This window comes from Macaca nemestrina, chromosome 9 (assembly GCF_043159975.1).
Source record: "Macaca nemestrina isolate mMacNem1 chromosome 9, mMacNem.hap1, whole genome shotgun sequence".
Lineage (NCBI taxonomy): Eukaryota > Metazoa > Chordata > Mammalia > Primates > Cercopithecidae > Macaca > Macaca nemestrina.
The window spans coordinates 29,617,875-29,638,770 of NC_092133.1; the positions used below are offsets into that span (position 1 = coordinate 29,617,875).

General features: G+C 51.3%; 1 protein-coding gene and 1 long non-coding RNA gene across 4 annotated transcripts in view; one reads left to right on the forward strand and one right to left on the reverse strand.

Annotated features, from left to right (window-relative positions):
* The window catches only part of LOC105478316 (collagen type XVII alpha 1 chain), a 92,513-nt gene extending 73,015 nt beyond the window's left edge, over positions 1 to 19,498 (forward strand). For both annotated transcript variants that reach the window (XM_071069169.1, XM_011735438.3), the window contains exons 26-53: positions 215 to 268; positions 459 to 494; positions 981 to 1,016; positions 1,635 to 1,697; positions 2,964 to 2,999; positions 3,257 to 3,328; positions 4,301 to 4,327; positions 5,270 to 5,305; positions 7,163 to 7,198; positions 7,438 to 7,518; positions 8,564 to 8,599; positions 10,010 to 10,069; positions 10,420 to 10,446; positions 10,767 to 10,799; positions 10,888 to 10,962; positions 11,286 to 11,336; positions 11,871 to 11,996; positions 12,632 to 12,769; positions 13,292 to 13,360; positions 13,773 to 13,913; positions 15,231 to 15,320; positions 15,421 to 15,531; positions 16,027 to 16,173; positions 16,463 to 16,849; positions 17,418 to 17,555; positions 17,825 to 17,887; positions 18,031 to 18,111; positions 18,495 to 19,498. In XM_071069169.1, coding sequence (XP_070925270.1) covers positions 215 to 268; positions 459 to 494; positions 981 to 1,016; positions 1,635 to 1,697; positions 2,964 to 2,999; positions 3,257 to 3,328; positions 4,301 to 4,327; positions 5,270 to 5,305; positions 7,163 to 7,198; positions 7,438 to 7,518; positions 8,564 to 8,599; positions 10,010 to 10,069; positions 10,420 to 10,446; positions 10,767 to 10,799; positions 10,888 to 10,962; positions 11,286 to 11,336; positions 11,871 to 11,996; positions 12,632 to 12,769; positions 13,292 to 13,360; positions 13,773 to 13,913; positions 15,231 to 15,320; positions 15,421 to 15,531; positions 16,027 to 16,173; positions 16,463 to 16,849; positions 17,418 to 17,555; positions 17,825 to 17,887; positions 18,031 to 18,111; positions 18,495 to 18,550 — 2,306 coding nt within the window. In that variant the 3' untranslated portion in view covers positions 18,551 to 19,498. The remainder of the gene's footprint in view (positions 1 to 214; positions 269 to 458; positions 495 to 980; positions 1,017 to 1,634; positions 1,698 to 2,963; positions 3,000 to 3,256; positions 3,329 to 4,300; positions 4,328 to 5,269; positions 5,306 to 7,162; positions 7,199 to 7,437; positions 7,519 to 8,563; positions 8,600 to 10,009; positions 10,070 to 10,419; positions 10,447 to 10,766; positions 10,800 to 10,887; positions 10,963 to 11,285; positions 11,337 to 11,870; positions 11,997 to 12,631; positions 12,770 to 13,291; positions 13,361 to 13,772; positions 13,914 to 15,230; positions 15,321 to 15,420; positions 15,532 to 16,026; positions 16,174 to 16,462; positions 16,850 to 17,417; positions 17,556 to 17,824; positions 17,888 to 18,030; positions 18,112 to 18,494) is intronic.
* LOC105478313 (uncharacterized) lies at positions 199 to 7,364 on the reverse strand. Of its 2 annotated transcripts, none has more exons than XR_985243.2 (4): positions 7,256 to 7,364; positions 4,351 to 4,463; positions 2,041 to 2,223; positions 199 to 285 (listed from the first exon to the last, which is right to left on the reverse strand). It is a non-coding gene; the product is annotated as an uncharacterized lncRNA (long non-coding RNA). The 2 variants fall into 2 exon arrangements; XR_011607672.1 differs by lacking the exon at positions 199 to 285 and adding an exon at positions 575 to 631.
* Positions 19,499 to 20,896: the final 1,398 nt, after the last annotated feature.

A 20,896-nucleotide genomic window follows, 5' to 3' on the forward strand; every position in this document is an offset into this window, starting at 1 on the left:
GTGTTCTAAAGCCTGTTCATCAGCAGGGGCAAGGAAGCTGGGCCAAAATGACTTAAAAAGGACTTGGGAAGGAGTCCATGGAAAGCATCCTTTGACTTTTACTATAGGGTGTGTGCGTGTGTGTGCCTGTATGTGTGCATGTGTGTGCATACAAGTCTCATCATTCCAAAGCTAGGGATACTCATCTGTGTGCATGGTTTCTTCTGCTGGGCAGGTCCTGTAGGTCTCCAAGGGCTCCGAGGTGAAGTGGGACTTCCTGGTGTCAAAGGTAAGCTGGAGGGAGACCTGGGGGACAGTGAGGATCTGATGGACACAACCCACAGCTTGTGTAGGCTGACAAGTGCAAGAGGGGAAGGAGAAGTCAGGATTGGGGGAGCCTGTCTTCAGAGACAGACATTGCCCCTTCCTGGTTGTCCCCTGTAGGGCATTTTACACCAAGGTGTCCATTTCCTTTTTAGGTGACAAAGGACCGATGGGACCACCAGGACCCAAAGGTATGCCACTCACTGCTGCTCGGTCATTACCAGGGCCTGCCTCACTCCTGGGAGCCCAGATGGGACCCTCACTGCAGGGTCTGAGGGTGCACAGGACCTGGACCAGGATCTCATTCTCATCCAAACTCTCAGGGAAACTAGGGCACAAAGAAGGGAAACAAAGCACTAATGTCACATTGAATTCTGGGGTGGTGAATGGTTCTTGGGGTGGTGAAGACACAGCATTCCAAGGCATCTGACCTGTTGTGTCCATGGCACCAATTTGTGCAACAGCAGGGGCTGGGGGTTCAGTCTGTGGGGGGAACTGACTCTGCCAAAGATCAGATGTGTGCCTTTGGCTGCATTAATGCTGTGTCCTCACCGACACCCGCTGACAGGAGCTCACAGTACAGCGAGAACTGACCTGCAGCCGGGGCCTGTTACTGGGTGAGGGTGTTTTCCTTGCTCACAGCTGTGGTTTTTCCGCCTCCCCCTTGTTTGTTTTAGGTGACCAGGGTGAGAAAGGACCTCGAGGCCTCACAGGTCAGTCTGTCATGGGAATCTACTTTAATCCATCCATGACTTTTGTAAATCCATCAGTCATTAGGTTGGAAAAAATCCAGAAGTAAGAGACCGAATCTGTTTGAAACCCTTCAGGGAACTTGTGATCTAGAAAAAACACAAGATGAGAAAATAAAGCCTGGAATGGAGGATAAGGAGGTATCCAGATATATAGTCCAAACAGTAAATGTTTGGAGCAAAAAAGAAAGTGTAGGGTTGTCTCTGATAATTTTGGGGAATACAGTTGAGAAAATTAAGCTCTTCCCGAAGCAGCAGAAAGTTTGCACCACTGGTATCCTCTCAACCACTGACTTCCTGCCAACTGGCGTGATTATAAAGGAAATTGATAGTAATAGAGCTGTGACTTAAGGGGTGGTTTTCAGTTTCCAAGGAGATAAGACTCATGCACATGCCCATGGTTCTGATTAGGTGTGGTTTCTGGGTGAGCCCATGCCACTGCCCAGGGGTACCAAGTGGCCCTGACCTTGGAATCAAAGCAGAAGCTGCTTCTTTGACCTCTTGGAGGAGGGAGCAGACTACTATTGTTGAAGCATACACAGCTTGCAAGTGTCCAACCAGCTAGTTCTTTGTCCATTGCAGGCGAGCCTGGCATGAGAGGTTTGCCTGGTGCTGTTGGTGAGCCCGGGGCTAAAGGAGCAATGGGTAAGTGTTCCAAAGGAATGGATTCAGTGAGTTCCCCATTTGAGGGGTCACCACGACCCTGGAGGCAGTCTTCTAGAACTGCCTCTCCTGCTCTCTAATCTGCCCACCCCTGGTAGAGTCTCCCTTGACCAGTCATTTCTGTGTCTGGGCATCCTTTCTGGGGCTCAGAGAGCTGCAGTTACCTCTGTGGGTTTCTTTCCACTTTGGGAGAGGCCTTACAGCTGCCTGTAAGCTCCCCATTCCCCTGGGGAAAATAGTGTTGAAGTCCTTAGGAACCTCAAGTGCTCCAGGAATCCCAGGGCTAGTCTCATGGCCAAATCCAGGTTTTTATCCTTTTGCTCACCTGAGGCGCCTGTCAGCCTGGCTGCAGAAACTGACCAAGAATCTCAGAGGTAGCCGGGTGCAGTGATTCACGCCTGTAATCCCAGGGACTCAGGATGATCGCTTGAACCCAGGAGTTGGAGGCTCAGTGAGCTATGATTACACCATTGCGCTACAGTCTGGGTGACAGAGCAAGAATCCATTTCTAAAAATAAAGGCCAGTGTTGAGGATCAAACCCAAGAAGGGTTTAAACCTCACCTGTGGAGATGAAGCATCTGCACGCTCGTTTAGTTCCCCAGCTGTTAGTGCTGACACTGCTAGGCAAGTGAGATGCTTTACCTCCCTCAAGGGGAGATAAGACTTGCATGAGGTGACAAGTGTCATGCGAGGTACAGAGTGCTGTGAGGATACAGTCAAAGAAGAGATTTTTTTCCAACAGGAAGGATGGAGGAAGGGGCATTTCAAGTGGTCCCAAAAAGTTAGAAAGATTTTAATCATGATCAGTTTGGAAAATTCCATGCAGGGATGACGGCATGAGCAGGGAAAGACAAAGAAATGGGAAAGAGCAAGATATGGTTCCAGAAGGCCACTGTTTTGGAGAGAGGTTACAATAAATAGTGCCTAGAGCAGAGGAGACAAGAACATGGAGGACCTTGACTTCTAGGCCCTCAAGTAAATACGACAAGCATTGAGCATCAAGCTTCTTGAGATGCAATGGGAAGGCACCGAAAAATTCTCAACAGGAAAAGAGACAATTGCTGGTTTAGGAGAAGGGGCAGGGGGAGTACTGTATCCAGAGAGTGTGACAGACAAGGCTGTCCCCTGGCTCATGCCTGCGTGGGCTGCTGGGAGACAATGTGCTTCAAGGACACTGGGACAGGAGAGGGAGGAATCGCAGAAATCACTCCAGGAGCAACTGAGAGACCTTGCTTCTACTTTACCAGGTCCTGCTGGCCCAGACGGACACCAAGGCCCAAGAGGTTGGTCACTGATCTGCTGCCCCAGCCTCACTCCCATCACAGCCCATGTTCCAGCATGCAGTCCTCAGTCCCCTTAACCATAGTGCAGAGGAGTGTACGGCATGTGGAAGTGTGCAGTGTCCAGTTCTGTTCCCCTTCTCCTTCCCACCTGCCAGCAAGTCAGTTAGGAAAACTCTCAGAAACTATCAGCTCAGATGTGATGACCAGTTTAGCTTTCCTAAATGTAAACACTTCCACGTTGGCCATTCTCTCTCTAGGTGAACAAGGTCTTACAGGGATGCCTGGAATCCGTGGCCCACCAGGACCTTCTGGAGACCCAGGAAAGCCAGGTAACAGAGCCGGAAGAGGGAGCCATGGCCCTGCTTAGTGTGTGTGTGCTTTGTGTGTGCAGATGTAGGCATGTGTGTGCGTGTGCATGCACAGGTGTGCAGGTTGTGGGGGAAGGGGTGTATGTGTGCATGGTTGTGTGTGTGTTCTTGCAGGTGTGCACAAATGCACCCATGTGTGCCTTATCCCGTTTTCCTCCAGCAGCTCGGCAGGGAACTGCCGTAGTGTTAGGTTGTTTTGTGTGCTGTGGCTGTAGGCCCTGGCACCTCTGGGTAACTAAGTCTGGCAATTCAGAAGAGTGGGATTAACAACTGAGTACAAGGAGTTCTAGAAAGGGGCAAGGACACTCTGAAAACTGCAGACTTGAAGGTCACCTCACTATTTTGCTCCTCTGAGCCCTTCCCCTCTTGTCCTCTCCTGGGACTGTACTGGGCCCTCACCAACACCCACCGGGCAGAGGAGGAAGCCATTGTTAGAGTCTCCACCGAGAGCAAAGAGCAAACTTCTCAGGGCTGCAGGAAGAACAAATGAAAACCAGCCAAGAAAGCTGTGTGGTCAAGGCGGGTGGGCATTCATCGGGGGCCTCTGAGAGTATAGGGGCCTCCTCAGTCTCCTTTGGCGGGTGCCCAAACAGGAGCCATAGAGGGGGAACCTGGGGCAGCATTGGGATCCATGAGTGTTGAGCATTCTGGGTTTGTGGCTGTCCTCAGATTCCAAAAGGGTCTGTGAACCCTAATAGGCTCAGCACCATTGCCTGAGAAAGCAGTGGGTCGCTTCACTGCAAAGCCCAAAGAACTGCTCTCCATCCAGAGCTGAGAGGTCCATGGATGCTGGCTGCCCCGGCAAGAGACATGTCCTTCTGTACCCACTGACCCTTCCACTGCAATGTCCACTGGTTTGTGCAGGTGTGGGTGTGGCTACCAGGGATGGCCTCAACCCTTCTACTGTTCCCTCTTGTGTCTGATTTTCTGCAGGTCTCATAGGACCCCAGGGACCTCAGGGTGAGTCGCTGGATCACTCCTACCTTCTCCTGGGGTAACTGCTTGGGCCAGGGCTTTTCCTGCAGTCACCAGAGTTTTCACTCCTCTGCCAACTCCCTGGCACACACTACCTTTCACTGTGAGTCTTGAGAAGCACCTTAGGAAGGAAAAATAGACACAGAACAATCTAGAACACCATTCTAGTAGAAATGAGATTAGATTGTGTACCAATTCTGTCTGCCTGTGCCCTGTTCCCCTCGGGTGCAGGAATCTGAGAGGAACCCCAAGCTCATAGCAGAGCTCCTGCTAGCCAGGAGAGCTGTTATTCCAGAGACCCAAGTTCCCCCACTGGCATGGCAGCGCATGGGCGCTCACCCTTGTTCAGGAAAGTCTAATTTCTCTGGGACAGCCTCAGTGTTAAAGCCTGTCCTGTAGTTGGACCATTGTGCCCCCATATTACTACATCCATCCCCTAATTTCCTGAAAGAAATTAGGCAAAGATTGAAAATGAAATCAGGCAGCAGCCCCCCAGCAGTTGAATGCATAGGTACATGCTTCCGATGCTGTCACAGAGGAGTTCAGTAGTTAAAGGCAAGAGGGTAATGCTGCATTGGACACAGGAAACCCAGCCCCGCCCCTGCAGGGGAGAGGGGAGACAGAGGCTGCTCTGCAGGCTCCAGGTGGCTCATAACCCCAAGGGATGGAACCCCTCCAAAGCTGAGCCCATGGGCCTCTGCCTGCTCCAAGCCACGCTGTTGCCCCATTTCCCAAAGAGGGACAAGGGCTCAGGGCAAGAGGCTCCCCAGAGACTGTCTAGACTAAGGCGGAAGGCAAAGCTGGTGCGGCCCAGGGTTTCAATCAGCAGTGTGGCTGTGCTGAGTGACAGAGCACTAGTTACTACCGAAGGGTGTCTGGAATTGCTTGGTCTTCATCATCCTGACTTACTTGTTCTAATCACATCAGGACTTCCCGGTACCCCTGGCCGACCAGGAATAAAAGGTAAGCGAATTTCCAAATGAGATTTCTTTCTTTTCACTGGCCATTTTTGTGGAAGGAAGGGATGGACAGGAAGAGGCCTTTCTCTGGCCAGAGCCTGGATCAACAGTGGCATCTAGTGGTTCCAACAGAGGGCTATGAGGCTGGGAGCCCAGGGGTTTGTGAACCAAGCCCTGAGTCCTCAAGCCCGACCTGTCCCCAGACACCTCCCCACCCCACCAACCTGAGCCTTGCAGGAGGTTCTGGAAGGGCACTGCCCTCCCCAGAGCCTTTCCATGCCCTGTTTTGCCTCTGAATGCCCCTATTAGTGCTTCATCCCCCTGGTATGTAGGCTTGGTCCCCTCCTAACAAGTCTCTTCCCCTGGGGCAGGAGCTCCCTTTGCCCTTATCATTCACATCAGCCTTAGTGTGAATGAGTAAATCAGACCTTTCCTGAGAGTGGCTTTAGTACAGGCAGAGAGGAGTGTTAAGATGCTACTGAGAGGGCAAGTCGGGGTGCTCAGAGGGGAGCTCATCCTCAGGGGTCTGACTGGGGCAATGTGGTGATGCCTATACACACAGTGACCCTCTTGTCCAGTTCTGCCTATCAGACCTCAACCCCGAGCAAGTTCAGGGATCCACAGTGCTCAGGGACAGTCTTTCTCCTTCTGTTCCTGTGACCCCAACACGCTCCTGAACTTTGACATTCTATCGAGCCGTGCTGTGTCATGAGCAGTCACTGTCACTCTTGGTGGGAACCTAAAATAACCACTTTCCAGAAATCATTTCCAGTGACTGATTGGGCCAAGGAGTTCTTTAGGGCTCACTAAATGTAATTCCAAAATAATGATAACTGAGTTTATAGATCCCAGGCAGACCACACTAGGTCCATGGATCTGTTCACAAATGGATGGTACCTTTTGTAAGAGTCTCATAGGTTTTGGAATTCCCAAGGATAACAGAAACCCTCCCTTTTTGAGGGCCCATGACTTCCTGTCCAAGGGGGAGTTCAGACCCTGACTGGACAACATGCACAAGAGGGCCTTTTTACCCAATGTTGGATTGTATCCCAACAAAACAAACTCAAGTGCTTCTCCTGTCTTGTTCATGAGCCCTGGCTGAAGGATGGTGAGCAGAGACCATCCCTCTGCTTTCCCTTCGGGAGACAGCAATAGTCTCCTTTCATTGTGTGAATGAATGAATTGCTCACAGAACTTGGGAAATGAAAAAAAGGGGCCCCTAAAGAATGGTTTCCCCAAGTGAGTCCATGGAGTGTCAGTTCTCAGCACTGCATCCAGTTGATACGTTTGGGAATGTCCTCTTCTCAAAAGTCCTCCACGCACACTTGCATTTTCAATGCTCTGAGACACAAGGCAGAAAAGAGATCTTGTTCACCTTTACATAACTCATACCTTCTCAGACTTACCCACCGCAGAGCCCCCTTTAATCCTGCACAGCCCTACAGCTGTCCCACAGAGCACTCTGGGAATCCTGCTCTGCCTGGGAGGCTCACTGCCTCTGTCCTTTGACCTTTGAGTAATTTTCCCACCTAAGGCGATTCCCAGGCAGAGTGGTGGAACGTGGGAGCGTGAAGGACTCTCCAGTCAGCCTCATTCTGGGCTCACTGAAAGGCAAGCTTTCCACATCCTCAACTGAAGCCAATTCCCTGAATGAAGATGGATGCTCTGGCCTCCAGGGGCTCCGGCTGAAAGGACTTAATGCATCTTGCTTGCCTGCCTTCAGTTCATTAAAATGCCTTTAGCCTGAGGCTGAGAGGCCCAGAAGTGGGTCCCAAACGCAATCAGAAGCCTTGAAAATGGCTTATTGAGCCACTAATTGATCCTCAGAACAACCACTCTCGGCCTTTTCCTCTCTTTCTAGGTGAACCAGGAGCTCCAGGCAAGATCGTGACTTCAGGTAGGCAGGTCCTAGAGGGACCCTCCTTTCTGTGTCTTTCTTATCCTGGGCACCTACCTTGGCTCGCAGTGTTCTGGGCAGGATGTGGCAGGCAGCTTTTTGGATCAGTAGAGGGGGAGGAGGGAAATTTAGCAGTGATGAGAAGAGATGCCAGGCAGTCCACCACAGCCTGGCTCGAGTCCCAGCACCTCTGAGTGAGAAGAGTAGGGCTCAATGTTCCATGTGCCTTCTGCTTTCAGACGGGTCATCAATGCTTACTGTCCCAGGCCCCCCAGGGCCTCCTGGAGCCATGGGACCCCCGGGACCTCCAGGTGCCCCAGGTCAGTCTGTTTTCTTGCTTTGCCCCAAATCAGCAGTAGGTCTTGGTGGTAGTGACTAGCCCTATTTGTTCAGATCCTGAGACCCAGGGCAGGAACTGAATCTGGTAAACAGAATAAGGAGTTTGGCCCGAGAAAAGCAAACTCTTACATTCTCAGACAATGAACTAGATCAGTTATCCTACTTCACAGCATAGGAGGCGAATGTTCTCTCAGCATTTACAGAAGGGGAAGCTGAGGCTTGGGGCAGGTAAATGGCCTGCCCAAGGTCCCACGGCCAATAAGCAGCAGGACAAAAGATTTGGCCCAGATCAGTCTACCTCCAGAGCCTGTGGCCACTCAGAAGACCCAGTCCTCGAACCCTTTGTTTCCTCCTGGAAAACGATTTGATATTCTGCATCCAGGGCAACAAAAATGCTAGGTATCTATTTGAAGAAAATATCCCCAAATGGGATGGTGACAAAAATATGAAAACTTCGGAACAAAGTTGTTAGGAGATAAAACAAATACTTATTGAGAGAGCAGGACACTCAATGCCTGCTCTGTGGTTTCAACTGTATTTTTACAAGATGCAAAAAAGAAAAAATGCTGGAAGAAAATAAAATAAAATGCCCACAAATTGAAGAGTTATGGACAATTTGTTTCCTACCTTTCCAAAGTGCCTTTTTGTTATATGTATTTTTAATTATTTTAAATTTGTGTGTACAAATGAAGTGCACAACTTATCACAACCAATGCCAGAATGTACCAGCCTCCCCTCCTGACAAGCTCCAGTGACAAGGAATACGTAGAGGCATGTAGAAGTCCCTAACCATTACAGGACAGCAGCAGAGAGGGCAGTCCTGCCTGCCCCGGGCTCCTCGTACCTGTCAGAGATGTTCTCACGCAACTGGACCACAGAGCTGGTCTCAGATTGCTTATTGCTCTCAAATAAGCAAGGTGGCCTCTTTGGGTCTCTGTTCCATGCCTTGGGAGGAATTATGCCTTTAGTTCTTCTTATGACCCTACACGCGTGATTTAGCCTTTTCTTCCTCAACCCCATTTCCAGGCCCTGCCGGCCCAGCTGGTCTCCCAGGACCGCAAGGTAGGTCACACCCTGCAAGAACGCAAGGCGATGAGCCAGGTCGGGAGGACTTTCCTCTCAGGGTGGACATGGGCCCCTCTGTTCTAGATGACGTGAAAGATGTGTTTTGGAAAAGGAGGAGAGGGCCAGGGCTCTTCACCAGGGTCTTGCAAGCTGATTCCCTGGAGCTTGGGGCAGCTGTCATAGAAGTTCTGGGAGTCCAAGAGGACCAGGGGCAGACTTGGCCTTGAAGATGAGTATCTGGCAGGAGTGCACCACTGACCCAGGGAGCAATGACAGGGGTCTGTGGGTTCTTGGCCACAGGCCCAGGCTGAGAGGACTGACTCCCAGGCCCTTTAAGGATCCCAGGTGGAGACTGCCGGGCCTCCCACCTGGACATCTGAAGTGCAGAACAGCAAAGGCTTCAGCCCACCCGGTCCGGCGCTCACTCTGAGCTATCACTGTGTTAGGAGCTTGGTCTTCAGTATTTCACCGAGTCTTCCCAACACCCCTGTGATGTAGATCTTTTTGACCTTGGTTTACAGAGGAGGAAACTGAGGCTGAAAGAGGTTGAGAACTTACCCAAACTCACCAGCTAGACATGTGGGAGCAGGGGTTTGAACTCAGACTTTCTGACACCAAAATCCAGTGTATCCCCGTCATTCCACATGCTCTTATCTGCTGTCCGGGAACTTGACTATGGTCTTGCCCTGCCTCTGAGTGAGGGGGCACCCTTAGCAGATGAGGTGCTGCAGGTTCCTGTGCCATGACACAGGGCCTCCCCTCTTGTCAGGGAGTCAAGGCACACCTGTTCTCCACCTCAGCCCTTGTCCTGCCATGAACTGTGGCTGTAGCCTTGTGGCCACAACCTACTCACCAGGGTTCCTGCTCCTGACTTCCTTGGGGATGTGTTTATATAATCTTCCTGCTTGCTGCACATGGAGGGAATAACCATGTCAACCCAACCACCCTGGTAGTCTGGCCTGAGGGAGGGAGCCAGCTCTGCCCTTGGGGAGCTTCTGGCCTAACCAGGGAGACCTGGTTCCTATCCTTGGGGAGCCCAGGTCTGATAAAGTAGGCAGGATACATGCACATGAATAAGTGCTGACAGTACAACATAGAAACTTATGGGAATAACTTTAAAGCAAGCATTAGGCCAGAACCTGTTCCTAGTGGAATATCCATCCACCCATCCATTTACCCACCCATCTACCCATCCACCTATCCATCCCCCATCCATCCATCCATCCATCCATCCATCCATCCACCCACCCACCCACCTACTCATACACCCACCCATTCATCCATCCACCCACCCATCCATCCATTTGACAAGTATTGATTGAGCATCTATGTCGTCAGGTGCTGTGCTAAGTGCTGCTTCCTCACAAACATCAGTGTCCATACTCAAACTATTTCTTTCTTCTGCAGAAACCTTCCTCTCTGGCCCCCCAGGCCCACCTGGCCCCCCAGGTCCCAAGGGAGACCAAGGTGAGAACAGTGTATCAGGGAACCCAGAAGCCAGTATGTGTCCTCTGTTTACCTGCTGGTTGCCAGGAGGGTTTGGATGAAGCTGAATGATCTGGGGCATTTTTGCATCCTTCTGCCTTATCCCATTGGGAGCTCAGCAGCCTGGAGCAAAGGTAGCGGGGACGCACAACAGTCAGAAACTCTACAAAGGATAGCCACCCAACATTGGCCTAGTGAAAAGAGAGGCACAAGGAACCCCAAGTTCTATATCAGCTCCAGCATTGGAACCCCTATCCCCTCCTCCATGGGTCCACTGAAACCACAATGCCTGGCTGGTACCTGTCTCATAGCTCTCTGCCTTTCTCCCTCAGGTCCCCCAGGCCCCAGAGGACACCAAGGTACAGTAGAGCTGGCATCAAACAAAACCTGGGGTAGCGGTGGGGGTAGCAAAAGCTCACCTTCCAAGAGCTTTGAGCTTGACAGAAAGGCACGTGGTGCAAATAAGCAAGAGTAGAGCAGCATGTCTCTAGGAATGGTTGAGTATGTGCATGGGTGTGGTGCAAGTCTGTGTGTGTGTGTGTGTGTGTGTGTGGCATCTCTAGGTACTGCCCAAAAGGCAATGCAGCCCCAGCAATCATGGATCTTGGGGAGGCTCTACGGGGCTGTTAGTGGGTGAGAAAAATGAGACTGACTGTCCCTCTCTTGATGTGTTCCTCAGGCGAGCAAGGCCTCCCAGGTTTCTCAACCTCAGGTAAGGGCTGAGCCCCGCCCCATTCTGGCTCTGGCCAGAGCCTGTCCGAACCCTGGCTGACTGCATTGTGTGTGTTGTTGGCTTCCAGGGTCCAGTTCTTTCGGACACAACCTTCAGGGACCACCAGGACCACCTGGCCCCCAGGGACCCAAAGGTGACAAAGGTCAGTGAGGGAGCAGCGAGAAGGTGATGAGGAGTAGGGGTGAGCCTGGCACCCACAGCCCAGAGCCTGAAGAGATGGCAGCAAGTACTTATCAGTGTAAAGTCTTGGGAGAAAGAAGAGGCTGGAGGAAGGAAAGGCCAGAGGGAGAAAGGGACAAGGACATGGAGATATAGCCTCCGTGAAAGGGAGCTGTGGTATTATTACAAAAATGAGGCCAAGAGCCATGGGACAATTGTTGAGACACACACTAATAAGTGTGATTTGGCTTAACCAGGGAAGGCTTCCTGGAGGAGGTGATGCAAACTTCTCATTTTGGATTGCAGGTGATCCAGGTGTCCCAGGGGCTCTTGGCATTCCTAGTGGTCCTTCTGAAGGTAAGAACTGAAAGTGACCAAAGTTCCCTCTCCGCTTCTTCTGGTGAAGGCTGATCATTCCAGTGAGGATGTTGCTCTATTCGTTCATTCATTTTTCCATGATTGATTGTTGACTATCTCCATGTGCTAGGGCCTATGAGCTGCCTTTAAGGAGGTTACGAGATATGGGGTTGAGGGAAGGACCCAGGCACATATAATGATAACTAACAATGCAGACTCCACATGATGGAGAGCGGAAAGACCCTGGGTGCTGGGGAGTTGAGAGAAGGGGGATGCCATGTTGGGGGTCCTTCAGCAGGTTGCAGAAGGAAAGGGTAGTTCAGCCTGGGGCAGCTTCCTAGCTCCGTGCCACTTTCAGACAGTGGCTGCTATAGGCTCTCCTTTCTTCTCTTCTTGGGGATCCTTCACCTTGCCACTATCCTATTTCTCCCCCTGAGAAGACCCTCCCTCCTCAGACCATGGAAGCTATTCCTGGGCCCGTTTGTCTGACCGTAGGGTGGAGAAACGACACAGGACACTTTCTCTTTGCTGCAGGGGGATCATCATCGAGCACCATGTACGTGTCAGGCCCGCCAGGCCCCCCTGGGCCCCCTGGGCCTCCGGGCTCTATCAGCAGCTCTGGCCGGGAGATTCAGCAGTACATCTCTGAGTACATGCAGAGTGAGTGGCCGGCCGCCCCAAGCCGTGGGGACAAGAACACGGAGATACAGTCTCTGTGCAAGGGAGCTGTGGTATCATCACAGAAATGGTGCTAAGAGACATGGGACGATGTTGGGCAGTGGGAGAGTGTGTGTGTGTGTGGGTGTGTGTGTGTGTGCGCGCGCGTGTGCGCATCGAGGAAAACAGTGTGTGTGTCCGGGCCTGGGTCTTCCCCCTGCAGAGCCAGGCCTACAGGCCTGTGAGCTCCCCAACACCAGCCTTCTCGTAGCTGCCCCCGACACAACCTCACCCTTGCCCACACCCTGGGAGGAGGCTGGCGCGCGCTCATTCCCATGCACACACGTGCTTTCACACCACACCCTGCATGTACTCTTTTGTCAAATGGGTGGCTGGCTGGAGTCTTGCTGGCCCACAGCCCTCATGGGCCACTTGACCCAGCTCAGGCCTCTGCCTCAGTTTCTCCATCTGTAATTAAGGGAATGACAGTGACGGGGAGTCTAGGCTCCCTCCTGGCCCAGCCTTGTGCCCATGTGTGGGGTGGGGCAGGCATGTTATCATGTGCTTCTGGTCACCTCTGTGGGGAGAACATGTCCTCTTGGGACAGTCTTGACTTTGCTTTGTTCCTTGGTTGGCAGGTGACAGTATTAGGTCTTACCTATCCGGAGTTCAAGGTCCCCCAGGCCCACCTGGTCCCCCAGGACCTGTCACCACCATCACAGGCGAGACTTTCAACTACTCAGAGCTGGCAAACCACGTTGTGAGCTACTTACGGAGTAAGCCTCTCCCCATGCCCTGCACCTGGCACCTTCCTCCTGTGGCTCTGCTTCTGCTCCCAGAGCCTCATCTCCTCATTTGCTGTTTGCTTTGCCCTTCTCTGGAATATGAGTTTTAATTCTGAATTCCTAATAATTGGGCCACTGGGATACAGTGTCAACAAGAGTCTGTCCAGATTCAGGGCGGCCACGCTGGAGAGCCACCGAGTGAGCCGTCCTGCAATCAACTGATGTGTTCCTAGTTATAGGTTCTTCCTACCTGTGCATGAAGGTTGGCAGCATCTGGCAGGCATTAGGCTAAAGCATGTTCTTGAAAGTAAACTTCCTTTCTCACACACACAAAAAAAATCCCAACAACAATATTTGACTTTGTTATGCTTTCAAAATACCCTCATAATACTCCATTCATCCATTTCCCCCAAAGACAGACAGCTCGGTGACCGGGCCTATCAGATTCTGGAATAATGAGAGTGGTGCTTCAGTACCTGCTAAGCAGGTAACCTGAGGTTTTCTTCCCGACAGCTTCGGGGTACAACGTCGGCTTGTTCTCGTCCTCCATCTCTTCTGCAGACATCCTGGCTGTGCTGCAGCGTGAGTCACCTGTTGGGGGATCGAGAGTGGGACTCTCTTTGCTTTCTCCTGGCCTCACTCGTCAGGCAAACCTTGTCCTTATCTGAGCCTGGGGAGGGCTGCAAGAGGTAGGCAGAGTCCTTTAGACAAAGAGCCACTTATGGCGCTGATCTGCTTGCTGAGTCAGCAAACCGGCTGGAAAGGGGGCAGGAAATGTCCTCCCAAGCCCCCATGCCAGGCAAGCTGGCAGTTGTCCCTTCAGGAACCTGGCAGCTTGCTGGTGTTCCCCCTGAACACTGTGGGCCTGCGGACCCAGAACTCACAAATGTCATGCCGGAGTCAATTTGTGTAGGGGAACCCAGGCTGTGGCTGGACCATGGGTGGGACCCCCATGTCCTGGGTGGGTCCTGCTAGTACATCCTCTCCTCTCCAGGGGATGACGTGCGTCAGTACCTACGTCAGTACCTGATGGGCCCTCAGGGTCCGCCAGGGCCACCAGGAGCCAGTGGAGATGGGTCCCTCTTGTCTTTGGACTATGCAGAGCTGAGTAGTCGCATTCTCAGCTACATGTCGAGTAAGTGTCTGCAGGAGGGTTGGTTAGGAAGGGCCTGGGATGACTGGGATGAGGACTCCCAGCGTAAACTTCCCTGTGATTGCCCCACTGACCCCCACCTGCCAGGCTGCACCAACCCCAGCAATGAGCAGTGCTCAGAGCTGTTCAAACCTGTAAACCTGTACGCCTCAAGCAGCATGGCAAGGAAAGCCAAAACGGAGGTCCCAGTCTCGTGTGGCGTCTACATACAACTCTCTCTCTCTCACACACACATACACACACACACACACTCCCATACACACATCTGCTCCCCATACTCACACTCCCATACACACACACACCCATACACACACACACTCACTCCCATACTCTCACACACACACACATACACACTCCCATACTCTCACACACTCCCATACACACACACTCTCTCCCATACACACTCACACATACACACACACTCCCATACTCACACACACTCCCATACACACACACACACTCACTCCCATACTCTCACACACACACACACACTCTCCCATACTCTCACACACTCCCATACACACACTCCCACTCACACTCACACACATACACTCCCATACTCTCCAACACACACACTCCCATACTCTCACACACCCTCCCATACACACACACTCCCACACACACTCTCCCATATTCTCACACACTCACACACATACATACTCCCATACACACACTCCCATACACACACACACTCCCATACTCACACACACACATACACACACTCCCATACACACACACTCCCACACACACTCCCATACACACACACACTCCCATACTCTCTCCCACACTCTCACATACACATACACACACACTCATTCCCATACACTCCCATTCTCACTCCCATACACACACTCCCATACATACACACTCCCATACACACACAGTCCCATACACTCCCATTCTCTCACACCACACACTCCCATACACTCCCACACACACTCCCACACACTCACTCCCATACATACACTCCCATACACACACACTCCCATACACACTCCCATACACACACACTCCCATACTCCCATACACACACACTCCTGTACTCACACATACACTCACTCCCATACACACACACGCTCACAGAATGAAGCACACGGGCACCTGGACCTGCTTCTCCGGCCCCGCGGGCCCCTCCCCTCCTCCCTTGGTGCTCCTCTTCTCTCTCTCCCTGCCACCATCTCTTCTCTTCTCTTTTTTGGACCCCACTTCTGTCCAAACCTCTTCTGTGTCCGACCTCCTCTCTGACAGGGTGTTTCCATCTGCCTCCCCCTGCCTGATCCGATTCCATCACATCCCTAGGTTCTGGGATCAGCATTGGGCTTCCTGGTCCCCCGGGGCCCCCTGGCTTGCCGGGAACCTCCTATGAGGAGCTCCTCTCCTTGCTGCGAGGTAAGGCCCAGAAGGGGACATCTGTCCAAGTGGTTGGGGAGGAAGCAGAATCCCTTGGCACAGGCCAGGACTGACTCCGTGCCCTCCCTTGGTGTCTCAGGGTCTGAATTCAGAGGCATCGTTGGACCCCCAGGTCCCCCGGGTCCACCAGGGATCCCAGGCAATGTGTGGTCCAGCATCAGCGTGGAGGACCTCTCGTCTTACTTACACAGTAGGGCACTGCGGAGTGGGATGGGCAGGGCAGGGGATGCAGCTGGGCCTTGGGGGCTCCCACGGGCTTTAGCAAGGGCAGTCCAAGTGCTCCTGGAGTCTGTACAGGGCTGGGTGCGGGGCCCTGGAGAGCACCACATGTGCTGGCAAGGGGCCTTCAGCTGTGGCAGGAACAGAGATGGGGAGCGATGGCTTTCCCAGGTGCAGCCCGGTGTGTGATTAGGGCCGACCTGGGGCTCCACCTCTCAGTGACTGGAGGGCTGAGTTGAATGAGGCTGAGAATTGGGAGTGGGAGGGCCTGACGGGGACAGCCATTCCTGGATGATGCCAGGAAACAGCAGGCTCTGGCCTCCTGCTTTTCTCTCCTCCCATCACCTGGGAGGCCCAGCCTTATCCCCTCCTTTCAGGTGGGGCCCACAGCGCCCCCAGCACAAGCTGGAAATTCACCTTCCTCCGCAGCACTACCCTGACCTTTCTTTCTCCCCCCTCTGCCCAGCTGCAGGTTTGTCATTCATCCCAGGCCCTCCAGGGCCTCCTGGTCCCCCAGGTCCTCGAGGGCCCCCGGGTGTCTCAGGAGCTCTGGCAACCTACGCAGCTGAAAACAGCGACAGCTTCCGGAGCGAGCTGATCAGCTACCTCACAAGTAGGTGCCCCCGACAGTGATGCCCCACCAGGTACCCCGCAGGGCTTGCTTTTCCCTGTAAGTGGGGCAGGGAGGCACTTAAAGGGACAGGGAGGCCACACATGAGAGCCACTAGTGGGGTAAGCCCGATTTCCTTCCACACCAGCATTCTGCCACTCGGGTACGAGAACCCTGAAGTTCACTTCCGGTCTCTCAGGGGCATTGACACCCTGGGAGAGACTCCCTAACTCCCAAGTCTTTCTCTCCACCGAGATCTGAGCTCCCACTCATGCAGCTTCTCACCCTGCAGGTCCTGATGTGCGCAGCTTCATTGTTGGCCCCCCAGGCCCTCCTGGGCCGCAGGGACCCCCTGGGGACAGCCGCCTCCTGTCCACGGATGCCTTCCACAGTCGGGGTAGCAGCTCCTCCTCACACAGCTCGTCTGTCAGGCGGGGCAGCTCCTACAGCTCTTCCACGGGCACAGGAGCTGGCACAGGCTCCCTGGGTACAGGGGGTGCCTTCGGTGCAGCTACAGGAGACGGAGGCCCCTATGGCACTGACACCGGCCCAGGCAGAGGCTATGGGGCAGCAGCAGAAGGCGGCATGTATGGTGGCAATGGCGGACTATTTGGGGCTGACTTTGCTGGAGGTCTGGATTACAATGAGCTGGCTGTGAGAGTGTCAGAGAGCATGCAGCGTAAGTGGGGACATTTAGGCCTTGGTGCTGGGGGGAAGGAGCGTGGGAGCATCTCCAGACTGGCTTTCTTGTTTGTGGAACCCCCAGGCTGTGAAGACAGAATCAGGCAGGCAGGGACTGGAGGGGACTGGCAGCCCCAGCCTAGTTCTCAGCCCGCTCAGCTCAAGGAGCCCCAGCCCTGGGACCTGAGCTGTGGGGAACAGAGCACGCCGGGGGCTTTGTACTTTGCTTTCCAAGACTTAATTCGTTGTGGGACCCAGATAAGTCATATGACCACACTGGTTTTTCTGCTGGGGCTGAGAGAAGGATGTTGGCTAAGAGTCCTTTCCCTGTGCAGCTTAACAGCACAGTTACACAGTCAACAAGCTTTTGATGCCGGCCCGCAGCAGGAAGAGAACTGTGCCGGTCACACAGTGGAATACAAAGGAAGTTGGAGGGCTTCACCCTTGCTGCGGCTTGATCTAGTTCAACTGCTTTGGGAGTTAGATATTCGGAGAGCACTGTGCTCCTGCTGAAGCGGGTGCTGGGCGACCCCTGCTTCCTGTGCCCATGCTCTGGTGTTTTACAGGTCAGGGCCTACTGCAAGGGATGGCCTACACTGTCCAGGGCCCACCAGGCCAGCCTGGGCCGCAGGGGCCACCCGGTATCAGCAAGGTCTTCTCTGCCTACAGCAACGTGACTGCGGACCTCATGGACTTCTTCCGAAGTAAGGGCATCCAGCTGCTTCCCCAGCACCTGCCTCACTGCATAGGTTCCCATGGGTCTGCTCCAGAGACACTAGTCTCATGAGAAACCTCCAGTTATTAACATTTGAGATGCTCAAAATTAGACAAATTCTATAAATTCTGAACTTTGTTTCCTCTTATATATCCAAACTCCATCACTATCTCTCTGTGTTACTCTGAACAAATGACTTGCTGTCCCAAGCTTCCAGGAAATCAAGACTCTAAGGCCAGTGTTTCCCTGCTTTTGCAGCTTATGGAGCCATTCAAGGACCCCCTGGGCAAAAAGGAGAGATGGGTACTCCAGGACCCAAAGGTAAGTGGTGGCAGAGCCAGTCCCCGGATCCTGTGTAACACCCACCTCTTACTGAAAAGAGCTCCTGTGCTGGTGCCACACCAGCCACCTGTGCCCTAAGTCCCCAGACTCATGTATTAGTTATGCCCCATTTGTCCTTCCAGGTGACAGGGGCCCTGCTGGGCCACCAGGTCATCGTGGGCCACCTGGCCCTCGAGGGCACAAGGGAGAAAAAGGAGACAAAGGTAAGTGTTGACTGCTCCATGATTTGCATGTTCTGGAGAGCTGCAAGGCTGACGCTCAGTAGAGAAGCAGGTGATTTGTTCCAGAGCAAGCCTGAGAAATTCAGGCAAATGCCAATTACTCCAGGCAGACACTGCCAAAAGCAGAATTTGCATAACAATCCCATTCACAGTGAGGAAGAAAAGGGGAGTACCAAAGCAGGGAGGAAAAGGAGAACCAAGCTGGTGTTGAAATGGGGCAAACAAGTTAAATAAATGTATAGTCTTACAAAAGATTTCACCTTTGAAGCCATCTTCGCAGTAGTCACAGTTGCCATAATTGCCCAAGCCAAGATCCCCACAGGCCACAAGATGTTTTACCTTCCTCCCGATCTTCTAACTTTCAGGTGACCAAGTCTATGCTGGGCGGAGAAGGAGAAGAAGTATTGCTGTCAAGCCATGAGCTAGCCATGGCAGGACAGCTCCTGGACCAGGTGTCATCATGCATATGGCACTTAGGTCCAAGCTCTCCGGAGAGTGAAAGCTGGAGTCTGTCAATGTCCTACTGAGAGAGCATAGCCAACCTAGCTAGCAACATTTGTTTTAGTCTGAACAACATACACTTATAGAATTCAGTTGAAGATACACAATCTGAAACAGCTTCATGGGGTGGACTCTAGTAAGAGTAGTTGCAATGTTTTAGAATGAGATTTACTTCTCTGCTATCTAGATCTGAACTCCTTGGCTTCTTTACTTAGTTCAAGCCCCAGCCTAGGAAAGCCAGTTACATAAAAGTTGGCTCAGGAGTCTTAGAGCTTTGCCTAAATATGAGCCCGGAAAAGGGAGGATGGGGATGGGGTACCTTCCTGGAGGTGACACTTGACGGGGGTGTGTTCTGGTGACTGCTGCAAGGCTGTGCCATCATCAGCTCCTTCCTCCCCTGTTCATTCTGCATTCTGTAGTCAGTTGGCTAAGAAGTGACTCTTGCAACTAAAAAAATTAAGAAATTCACTTCCTCTCTAGGAGGTGATAGGGTTTCTAATGGTTATATGTATATCACATTCCCATTTGCTTAGAAAGTCTGATTGCAGCCATGATTTTCCATAGGCCCATGTTAGAGTTCATGGATATGTTATACTGAACCAGGCCAGAGCAAACAGAAAAACAAGGGTGAAGGGCAATGGATAAGGAAGGAAGAAGGGGGGGGGGACAGAATAGCTGATGCTGGGGACACAGCGTCAGCTGAAGACATCACCCTCCGTTCTGCATTCAGAAAATGGCACTTGGGGGACAGGGTGCAGTTGGTCTTTAACCACTTTTCAATGTCTAAAAACATTTGTTTGTGGTCCATAAGATGAAACATCATTTCAATTGTAAAATTTCCAATTAAATTTTTTTTTCTTTTTTAATATCATGTTTAATGTGATTCATCTGACTAAAGAAACGTCAAAAAAATAGTCTGGGTTAATTGGGTATGACTCTAACACTGTTTATTACAAACACAAGAAAGCAAAAATGGTTGTATTTTGGGGCACAGCTTCTGGTATTTCATTCAATCCCTGAAGTCTTTAAAGGCAAATCTTTAGATACCTGCCAACTATGAACTCAATCTGGGGATTTTACGAAGTATATTAAAGTTTTCCCTAAGCATAAGTTATCTGAAATAAACAAGCAAGAACTGAGCAAGAAGATTATCTGCAATTAGGTAGTGCTTTATCCTGGGGCAATGGAGTTATGATTGTAGGGTAAGTAATATATGGAATATAAAAACTTCTATTAAAGAAAAATGTACAAATCTCAAATGCCCCAAAGAAATGCACAGTAAAATCAGACACTCCAATTCAGAAGAGACTATACTTGGCCACTTTGTGAATCTGTTACAAGTTGTGAGTCTCAAATTGCTGGATAATTAAAAATGGGATTAAATTACATCTACTTCTACACCACTACTCTTCTAAAAAGACTGTTTATTTTCCATAAGGTCTCTGTTGAGTATCTCATATTATCCCATAAAAAATGCCCCACTTGTTTCCTCTGTATCAACCCCTAACGGCAACAGCCAGTCAAGCACTACACACTCTACATGGTCTTTTTGCCTCTTTTATTATATCCTGATAATTGCCTGCTATGAATTAATGAGAATTTTTTTTAAATGAGGCTGAGTGCGGTGGCTCACGCCTGTAATCCCAGAATTTTGGGAGGCTGAGGCAGGCAGATTGCTTAAGCCCAGGAGTTCGAGACCAGCTTGAGCAACATGGCAAAACCCCATCTCTACTAAAAATACAAAAAATTAGCCAGCATGGTGGCAGGCACCTGTGATCCCAGCTACTAGGGAGGCTTAGGCTGAAGAATCACTTGAACCTGGGAGGTGGAGGTTGCAGTGAGCCAAGAACGCACCACGGCGCTCCAGCTGGCGAGACTCCATCTCAAAAAATAAAAATAAAAATTAGTTCATACAGCCTCTAGACTTCAAACAACTTGAGTTTTACTGTCTAATGAAAACTATTGTGTATAATAAAGGAATTGTGCCTTTTAAATAATTTTTTTCATTAGAATTATTTTTGCCCAAAGGCTGAATTTTTTACTTTTTAATTGTAGCTTTTACACTTATTAAAAGTAACTTCCAAAAAAAGGGGGGAAAAAGATGTTTTGGCCCTTTTAAAAAAGTAGCTTTAGGGGTTCAAGTATTATATCCCCTTTAATAGTGATCCTTATCTTGATTAATCAAGACATAGGAGTTTTTCCCTTGTTACTAGATTTACCTAAGACACCGAAAGTCTTCATAAAGTTTTATGCTCAAGTAAAATAG